The sequence below is a fragment of the Staurois parvus genome, unplaced genomic scaffold, assembly GCF_062004578.1.
Source record: "Staurois parvus isolate SC_StPar_1 unplaced genomic scaffold, SC_StPar_1.0 ptg001554l, whole genome shotgun sequence".
In the NCBI taxonomy this organism is placed as follows: Eukaryota; Metazoa; Chordata; class Amphibia; order Anura; family Ranidae; genus Staurois; species Staurois parvus.
The window spans coordinates 187,206-197,911 of record NW_028319350.1 but is presented as its reverse complement, the minus strand read 5'-3'; the positions used below and the strand labels follow the sequence as shown (position 1 = coordinate 197,911).

Genomic DNA, 10,706 nt, shown 5'->3' with positions numbered 1-10,706 from the left:
TTTACATAGAATACATTGCAGTGTAAAGAACGCTATGGAGGGGGGAGGGGAGTTACTAAAACTGGAGCACTCAGAATCTGGTGTAGCTGTGCATGGGAGCCAATCAGCTTCTAACTTCAGCTTGTTGAATTAATCTTTGCCAATAAAACCTGGAAGCTTATTGGTTTCTATGCAGAGCTGCACCAGATTTTGCACCGTGCAGTTTTAGTAAATAACCCCCCCATACGGCCAGAGGTTTGTGTGGACTGGGGTGGAGGAGTGGGAGTTCTGTAGTCCAGAGAGATAGCTGAGAACATTCCTGTTAGCCCTCATTCACTCTAGATGCCAAAAAAACACTACTTTTAACCACTTCAATACCGGGCACTTATACCCCCTTCCAGTCCGGACGCTTTCACCCCCCTTCCTGTCCGGACGCTTTCACCCCCCTTCCTGTCCGGACGCTTTCACCCCCCTTCCAGTCCGGGCACTTATACCCCCTTCCAGTCCGGGCACTTATACCCCCTTCCAGTCCGGGCACTTATACCCCCTTCCAGTCCGGGCACTTATACCCCCTTCCTGTCCGGACGCTTTCACCCCCCTTCCTGTCCGGACGCTTTCACCCCCCTTCCTGTCCGGACGCTTTCACCCCCCTTCCAGTCCGGGCACTTATACCCCTTCCAGTCCGGACGCTTTCACCCCCCTTCCAGTCCGGACACTTTCACCCCCCTTCCTGTCCGGACGCTTTCACCCCCCTTCCATACCGGGCACGTCTACCCCCTTCCTGCCCAGGCCAAATTTCAGCTTTCAGCGCTATCACACTTTGAATGACAATTGTGCGGTCATGCAACACTGTACCCATATGAAATTTTTATCATTTTTTTTCACACAAATAGAGCTTTCATTTGGTGGTATTTAATCACCACTTGGTGTTTTTATTTTTTTTGCTAAATAAAACAAACACCTGAAACGTTTGAAAAGAAAAAAAATGCACTTTTCTTCGTTTCTGTTTTAAAATTTTGCAAATGAATAGCATTTCTTCCGAAATTTAGGTAAAAATGTATTCTGGTACATTTTTTTGAAAATAATAATTGAATTTGTATTTTTTTTTTTCAAATGTTTCTATTTTTTTTCTTTTTTATTACATTTTTTTCTTTTTTTTACTATTTTTATTTTTCATCACACGGTGACCAAAGCAATACCGTGTTACCATAGAACATTGAACTACTCTGGGCAAGTGATCAGGATTTTTTTTTTTTTTTAACACATTATGATTGCTAATACCGATTTTATTTCATTGATATTTGCAATTCAATCTTTTGTTGTGATTAGCTGTGATTGGGCAAAGCTGATCACATGATACAGATGGGCTGTGATTGGCCCTGTCTGTATTATGTGACTGCCTTGACCAGTCACAGCTAACGACATAATTGTATCCATTGGCAGCCATACATGCCCACGCCATGACACTACCACCACCATGCTTCACTGATGAGGTGGTATGCTTAGGATCATGAGCAGTTCCTTCTCCATACTCTTCTCTTCCCATCACTCTGGTACAAGTTGATGTCGGTCTCATCTGTCCATAGGATGTTGTTCCAGAACTGTGAAGGCTTTTTTACATGTCGTTTGGCAAACTCTGATCCGGCCTTCCTGTTTTTGAGGCTCACCAATGGTTTCCATCTTGTGGTGAACCCTCTGTATTCACTCTGGTGAAGTCTTCTCTTGATTGGTGACTTTGACACACATACACCTACCTCCTGGAGAGTGTTCTTGATCTGGCCAACTGTTGTGAAGGGTGTTTTCTTCACCAGGGAAAGAATTCTTCGGTCATCCACCACAGTTGTTTTCCGTGGTCTTCCGGGTCTTATGGTGTTGCTGAGCTCACCGATGCGTTCCTTCTTTTTAAGAATGTTCCAGTTGTTTTGGCCACGCCTAATGTTTTTGCTATCTCTCTGATGGGTTTGTTTGTTTTTTCAGCCTAATGATGGCTTCACTGATAGTGACAGCTCTTTGGATCTCATCTTGAGAATTGACAGCAACAGATTCCAAATGCAAATAGCACACTTGAAATGAACTCTGGACCTTTTATCTGCTCATTGTAATTGGGATAATGAGGGAATAACACACACCTGGCCATGGAACAGCTGAGAAGCCAATTGTCCCATTACTTTTGGTCCCTTAACAAGTGGGAGGCACATATGCAAACTGTTGTAATTCCTACACCGTTCACCTGATTTGGATGGAGATACCCTCAAATTAAAGCTGACAGTCTGCAGTTAAAGTACATCTTGTTTGTTTCATTTCAAATCCATTGTGGTGGTGTATAGAGCCAAAAATGTTAGAATTGTGTCCATGTCCCAATATTTATGGACCTGACTGTGTGTGTGTGTGTGTATATGTGTGTGTATGTATATATATATATATATATATATATATATATATATATAATGTGTGTGTGTGTGTGTGTGTGTATGTGTATATATATATATATATATATATATATATATATATATAATGTGAGTGTGTGTGTGTGTGTGACAGAAGTGATTTTTACCAGTCTGATCTACTTTGATTTCAGGCTCCTTAGCTGGTCTGATTGACATTTCGTCGCACTGGATGACGGACCTGAAGGAGGGGATTTGTGTAGATGGCTTCTGGTTTAACCACGAGCAGTGCTGCTGGAAATCTGTGAATGTGGAATTCGCAGATAGAAATAACTGTCCGGAATGGCGAAGTTGGTCCCAGTTAATACTCGGAGGGTCAGAGGTGAGAGTTTAGAAGGATCTATGTATTCTATCTTGGATACTGGGCAATAGATTTTTCCCACAGCTTCCTTATCCGAAAACGTTCCAAAATCAATACCCAGTTAACCACTTCAGCTGCGGAAGGTTTTACCCCCTTCATGACCAGGTCATTTTTTTTTGCTAATCAGCACTTTTTGTTTCATTTGGGTAAAGCATTGCGTGACCACGCAATTACCTGTTAAAGTATTAACTGGTAACTGCGCGGTCATGCAACGCTTTACCAAAACGAAATTTATATAATTTTTTTTTTCACACAAATGAAGCTTTCTTTTGCTGGTATTTGATCACCACTGGGGTTTTTTTAAATTTTTTAGTCTAAAAATGAAAAAAAAAATACTGAAAAAAAAACAAAACAATATTTTTTACTTTCTGCTTTAAAATATATCCAATAAATTAAAATAAATAAAATTTCTTAACCACTTCCTGTCCGGCTCATGTACATAATTGGCCAGACGGGAGCAGTGCAGGAGCGGGTTGGCGTTCATAAAAGGCGCACGCATTTTCAGGTTGTGCGTGTTCCCTGGGAGCGGAACACCGATCACTGTATGGGACCTCTTGTGTGAGGTACCGATCATGTGATCACTGAGTGGCCAGTGTGATAGCGCTGAAAGCTGAAAATTGGCCTGGACAGGAAGGGGGTAAAAGTGTACGGACTTGAAGTGGCTAATAAATTGGGCCAAAATGTGTTCTTCTACACGCCTTTGGTAAAAAAAGAAAAAAAACCCAATAAGGGTGTATATGGATTGGTTTGCGTGAAAGCTACAGCGTCTGTAGACTATGGGTTAGATACTGGAAATTTGTATTTATTTTTATGCTAGTAATGGCAGTGATCAGCGACTTATAATGGTACTGTGATAGTGTAGTGAGCAATCTGACACTAACTGACTGACACTGACCTCAATAATGATTTTAATTCTTGTATCAGTAATAATACTATAGGCTGTCACTGTACTAACAACACTGGCTGGGAAGAGGTTAACATCTAGGGGCGATCAAGGGGTTAACTGTGTGCCTATCCATGTGTAATGTGTGTATTGTTAGGCGCTTTTACTAAGCGATCTTGGTTTTTTTTCTTTCCCCTGCTTTGCAGGGCAAAAAAAGTAGCAAGATCGGTTGTCTCTGTAGAGAGCTCTGTGTTGTTTACCAACACAGAAGCTTGTCTCTGTACAGAGCTCTGTGTTGTTTACCAACACACAGCTTGTCTCTGTACAGAGCTCTGTGTTGTTTGCCAACACAGAGCTTGTCTCTGTAGAGAGCTCTGTGTTGTTTGCCAACACAGAAGCTTGTCTCTGTAGAGAGCTCTGTGTTGTTTACCAACACAGAAGCTTGTCTCTGTAGAGAGCTCTGTGTTGTTTACCAACACAGAAGCTTGTCTCTGTAGAGAGCTCTGTGTTGTTTACCAACACAGAAGCTTGTCTCTGTAGAGAGCTCTGTGTTGTTTACCAACACAGAAGCTTGTCTCTGTAGAGAGCTCTGTGTTGTTTACCAACACAGAAGCTTGTCTCTGTAGAGAGCTCTGTGTTGTTTACCAACACAGAAGCTTGTCTCTGTAGAGAGCTCTGTGTTGTTTACCAACACAGAAGCTTGTCTCTGTAGAGAGCTCTGTGTTGTTTACCAACACAGAGCTCTCTTTTGTGAATCACTGAGCCAATCAGTGGGTTCTGGAAATAAATCATTGGCCTAGACCCGCTGATAGGCTTGTGCTGTAACAAATCACCCAGAAGCGCTGATCACATACTAGATACATGATCCAGCGCAGAGTGGCCACCTTGCAGCAGTATATCTGCATGGGGCGGTTGGGAAGTGGAAATCTATTGATGTCGCACACCACCACAGTGCAGTGGTATGAACTGCGTATATATAAAACAAAACAAAAAAAAAATAAATAAGGCAGATTGCCTTGACTTTGATTTGGGTTGCTGCCAAACAAGCTGCTAAGGACTGTGCTTGTAGTGCACACTAGAAAAAATACTATTGTAGGTCCAACTCAAGTCTGGTTTGTGCGCACTGTTGTCAATCAAGCCCTGATGAAGGGGGGTGCTGTTGGACTCCTGAAATGCGTTGGTTACCTTTTTGGATTGTAAGCCCTCAATTTTAATGGACCTCTTAGCAGTGGTGTGGTGCTTCAATTTAAATGTTTGTTACATTACACTACAAGCTAAGGAGGCCATGGAGATCCTCTGGGGTGTAGAAGCTGCCAGCCCAGGGACCAAGGAGGATTGGGGCTGCTCTGTGCATCAGTTTTGCACAGAGCAGCCCTGGTCCTCCTCTTCTCGGGTATTCCGCTGCCACACCTGGCCCCTCCCCCCCCCCCTGCCAAATTTCCTCATAGCAAGCCACCTGCTGTGGGGGCACTCATGCGTGATTGTTCCCAAGCAGGTTAAGGTAAGTATGACATGTTTGTTATTTAAAAAAAAAAAAGAATTAGGTTTAAGTCTTGCCATAATATACACTATATTGCCAAAAGTATTGGGCCCGCCCTCCAAGTCATGTGATTCAGGTGTTCCAATCCCCTCCATATCATGTGATTCAGGTGTTCCAATCCCCTCCATATCATGTGATTCAGGTGTTCCAATCCCCTCCCAATCATGTGATTCAGGTGTTCCAATCCCCTCCATATCATGTGATTCAGGTGTTCCAATCCCCTCCATATCATGTGATTCAGGTGTTCCAATCCCCTCCATATCATGTGATTCAGGTGTTCCAATCCCCTCCCAATCATGTGATTCAGGTGTTCCAATCCCCTCCCAATCATGTGATTCAGGTGTTCCAATCCCCTCCATGGACACAGGTGTATACAATCAAGCCCCTAGGCATGCAGACTGCTTCTACAAACATTGGTGAAAGAATGGGTCGCTCTCAGGAGCTCAGTGACTCCAAGCGTGGTCCCGTGATAGGTGGTCACCTGTGCAATAAGTCCATCCGTGACATTTCCTGGCTACTAAATATTCCACGATCAACTGTTAGTGGGATTATAACAAAGTGGAAGCAACTGGGAACAACAGCAATTCAGCCACCAAGTGGTAGGCCACGTCACATGACAGGGCGGGGTCAGCGCATGGTGAAGCGCACAGTTCGCAGAAGTCACCAACTGTCTGCAGAATCAATAGCTAAAGACCTCCAAACTTGGTGTGGCCTTCAGATGAGCCCAACAACAGTGCGTAGAGAACTTCATGGAATGGGTTTCCATGGCCGAGCAGCTGCATCCAAGCCTTACATCACCAAGTGCAATGCAAAGCGTTGGATGCCGTGGTGTAAAGCACGCCGCCACTGGACTCTAGAGCAGAGGAGACGTGTTCTCTGGAGTGACCAATCACGCTTCTCTGTTTTGGTGGGCCAACTCAATATTGAACCCTACGGACTAAGACTTGGATGCCATTAATGTTCATGTGCGTGTGAAGGCAGGCGGCCCAATAAAACAATATACTCTTCAGTCAGTGTTTTGGTGATACCAATAAATAAATAATTTGCGCTAGTAAATGTGTATAAATATATATAAAGAAATCATCAAATCATAAGTCCAGAAAAAAATATATGTATGCCAATACCACAAAAAAAAATATATAAAAAAACTTTTAAGTGCAAAAAACTTTTGTGCAAAAAAAGTGTCTAAATATGAAAAATTTCACCAAAAAACCTTGATAATATAATGGCAGATCATCCATAAATATATCTTCAGAAACGGAAACTCTGCAACACACCGATCCTCATCGATCGAAATAACAGGATGAAAAACTTTGTAGTTAATCGAAAATCCACTTCTCCAATAGATAAAGGACCACCTTCAAACGTATCCATGGGGGGAAATGCCAAACACTCGAGAGAAACAGAAAGACTTCATGGTGCAATGTTATAAAAACCAATTCCTTTATTAGGTACTCATTGCACTTACTCAAGAGGTGTCCCAGCCGACACCAGCATCAACAGCATAACAGCAATCACATAAACGAGCCTGGCTACTCAGCACATGCGCAATAGCTGGCAGCCAAAAACGTAATGACGTAATGAGTGTTTTGGTGATGACCTCTTTCCTGTATTCTTTTTCTTGTCTAATACTCTTCTTGTGATTTTTGCAGGGGGCTTTTCCTTACATCTTGAACTATGTCATGTACATTTTATGGGCTCTCCTGTTTGCGCTCCTTGCTGTCTTGTTAGTCCGCAACTTTGCACCATATGCCTGCGGTTCCGGTATCCCTGAGGTAGGTCAAACCCTGAAGTTCCATTGTTGCTCTTGGGTGTTTCCACTCTTTTAGATGGATTCCTCACACTGTAATAAGGAGTTGGACACTCTTATTTACCATGTTTGTAGACCTTGAAATTTACGTACAGACATCCTTCCATCAGAGAGAGGGAAAAAACAGTCAGAACTAAGAGCTGTTTGGGTGCTCTGACCCTTTAGGCCTCTTGAACATTGGTGGGTTTAGTTGCAGTGCACCTCTCCCAGGATTGGAGATCTCTGCTCTTCTCCCTTTTCTCTGTGTAACGCTCAGGGATGGACTTGAGTGATTCACTATGCAGGCTCTGAATAGTCAGAATCGCTCTGGTCCATCCCCAAACGCTGCACAGAGAAGAGGGAGAATAGCAGGTATTTCAAATCCCCCAACTGGTGAACCAGCTGCACTGACAGCTCAGCATCCTTGGAGGGAAGTACAACAGGGACCACGGGGATGGGGAGGGTGTAGAGCGGGGCTTATCATTTCAAGTCCTGAGCTACTAGCCAGGCCTTAGAGTTACTCTCCACCAACAAACACACACAGAGACACCTGTACACACACACAGACATGTACATACACACACAGAAACATGTACACACACGGTCAGAGATACATGTACACACACATACAGACACATGTATACACACACAGGCACGTACAGACACGCATACACACAGATACATGTACATACACAGACATACACACGCAGAGACACATGTACATACATACACAGAAACACATGTACACACACATACAAACACATGTATACACACACAGGCACGTACAGACACACATACACACAGATACATGTACATACACAGAAATACACACGCACAGACACATGTACATATATACACACACACATGTACACACACACACATATATATGTACATACACGCAGACACATGTACAGATACACACATGTGCATACACACAGACACATGTACAATTGTACATGCATACACATGTACACACACACACACACATGTACATACACACAGACACATGTACAGATACACACAGACACATGTACAATTGTACATGCATACACAGACACACAAACACACACATATGTACACGTACACACAAACACACACACATGTACACGTACACACGTACACACACCACCCCCCCAATAAAAAGTTGCAGTACTTCGTAGTTCACTCACAGATCCCGGTACTGCACTCTAGGGGGAGGCAGAGAGCACAGCACACACTCCTTGCTTTGCTTTCACTGCGCTCAGCTATTGAGCAGTCTGACGGCAGAGGACACTACTGTGGGGGGGTATTTGGCAGAGGGGCAGAGGACAGTACTGTGTGGGGGGCAGATGGCCAGGGGACACTACATGTGGTGGTGGTGGGAGGAGGCAACGGACACTACTTGTCGTGTGGAGGGGAAGCAGCGGACACTACTGTGTGGGGGGAGGCAGGGGACACTAGTTGGGTGGGGGGGTTGTCAGAGGACAGTACTGTGTGGGGGGCAGACGGGCAGGGGGCACTAAATGTGGTGGGGGGAGGAGAGGAAGCAGAGGACACTACTTGTTGTGGAGGGGGGTGGAATGGCAGAGGACTCTACTTGTTGTGTGGGGGTGGGGCAGAGGACAAGACTGGGGGGGGGGCAGAGGAGAAGACTGGGGGGAGGGCAGAGGACACTACTGTGGGTAAAGGGGGGGGGGGCAGTGGGCACTGCTGGAGGGGTGATGGGAAGTGGGACAGAGGACACTACTGTGGGTGAAGGGGGGGGCAGTGGGCACTGCTGGGGGGGTGATGTGAAGTGGGACAGAGGACACTACTGTGGGTGAAGGGGGGGGCAGTGGGCACTGCTGGGGGGGTGATGTGAAGTGGGACAGAGGACACTACTGTGGGTAAAGGGGGGGGGGGGGGGCAGTGGGCACTGCTGGAGGGGTGATGGGAAGTGGGACAGAGGACACTACTGTGGGTGAAGGGGGGGGCAGTGGGCACTGCTGGGGGGGTGATGTGAAGTGGGACAGAGGACACTACTGTGGGTGAGGGGGGGGGGGCATTGGGCACTGCTGGGGGGTGATGTGAAGTGGGACAGAGGACACTACTGTGGGTGAAGGGGGGGAGCAGTGGGCACTGCTGGGGGGGGTGATGTGAAGTGGGACAGAGGACACTACTGTGGGTGAAGGGGGGGAGCAGTGGGCACTGCTGGGGGGGTGATGTGAAGTGGGACAGAGGACACTACTGTGACATAATGTGTTCTTCATGCCATCTTTTTATAGGGGGCTTGCTAGTTTGTAATAAAAATAAAGGGGCACTTGGCCCCGGGGATCTTTGATCTTCTCCATGTTGTCCAGGTAGGTCCCCACATCTCAGAGGTTGCCCTCCCCTGTTGTAGAGGATTTTGAGCAGGCAGGCAAGTTTATTTTATTACAGATGAGACGTTGCATGTCCCTCCTGCTATAATTGGGCTGCCTTTTAAAATTTGCCTTTTAGTTCCACTTTAAGTTCTTCTACTTTGAGACTAAGTCCCACCCATTGTGTGTTCAGCATTTCTCCTCGACTTCATCGCTGCGAGGGCGATTCGGGGTGTATTTAATGCTATACAAGGTTGCATGTTCCTTTCCTTTAGATTAAAACGATATTAAGCGGTTTTATAATCCGAGGATACTTGGGCAAGTGGACTCTGATGATCAAGACCATGACTCTGGTGCTGGCTGTATCATCTGGCCTTAGCCTGGGGAAGGAAGGACCCCTCATTCATGTGGCCTGCTGCTGCGGGAACATCCTGTGCCATCTCTTCACCAAGTACCGCAAAAATGAAGCCAAGAGAAGAGAGGTAAGATATTCAACTTTTTGGGTTTTTTTTCAGGCTTCTCAGTGTCCATAATTAAAGATGTATCGTATTTTTCGCTCCATACGATGCACTTTTTTACCCCCAAAAAAGGGGGGGAAATGTCCGTGCGTCTTATGGAGCGAATATGGAGCGGCTGGTCCGGTATTGCCACCGTGTCAGAATACCGGGCCGGCCGCTCAGCTCTTCTCTGCAGCAGGACCTTACCTGTTCCTCGGTCCAGCGCTGTGCAGACTTCCCACGCTGGCATCTTCAGTGTGGGCATCCGGCTGTAACAGCGTGAGAGGCGCTGCACTTTTTGAATGGTCTGGCGTCTTCTGGGACACATGACAGGTCCCAGAAGACGCCGGGCCATTCACAAAGCGCAGCGCCTCTCACGCACGTGCAGTGGGCACCCGGCACAGGGAGGACAACTCAGGAAGTGGGAGCGGGTACCTGTCAAATTCAGGTACCCACTCCCCAAAGGTCCGCAGTCCCTGGTCATCCCCTGTACTGTCTGCAGTCTCTGGTCATCCCCTGTACTGTCTGCAGTCTCTGGTCATCCCCTGTACTGTCTGCAGTCTCTGGTCATCCCCTGTACTGTCTGCAGTCTCTGGTCATCCCCTGTACTGTCTGCAGTCTCTGGTCATCCCCTGTACTGTCTGCAGTCTCTGGTCATCCCCTGTACTGTCTGCAGTCTCTGGTCATCCCCTGTACTGTCTGCAGTCTCTGGTCATCCCCTGTACTGTCTGCAGTCTCTGGTCATCCCCTGTACTGTCTGCAGTCTCTGGTCATCCCCTGTACTGTCTGCAGTCTCTGGTCATCCCCTGTACTGTCTGCAGTCTCTGGTCATCCCCTGTACTGTCTGCAGTCTCTGGTCATCCCCTGTACTGTCTGCAGTCTCTGGTCATCCCCT

At 46.2% G+C, this 10,706-nt stretch overlaps 1 protein-coding gene across 1 annotated transcript in view; it reads left to right on the top strand.

Annotated features, from left to right (window-relative positions):
- Window positions 1-2,552: 2,552 nt before the first annotated feature.
- The window catches only part of LOC149435302 (H(+)/Cl(-) exchange transporter 5), a 41,881-nt gene continuing 33,727 nt past the window's right edge, over window positions 2,553-10,706 (top strand). Inside the window, exons 1-3 of the mRNA XM_089662808.1 lie at window positions 2,553-2,745; window positions 6,860-6,982; window positions 9,590-9,796. Of these exons, the coding sequence (XP_089518934.1) occupies window positions 2,596-2,745; window positions 6,860-6,982; window positions 9,590-9,796 (480 nt within the window). The 5' untranslated portion in view covers window positions 2,553-2,595. The remainder of the gene's footprint in view (window positions 2,746-6,859; window positions 6,983-9,589; window positions 9,797-10,706) is intronic.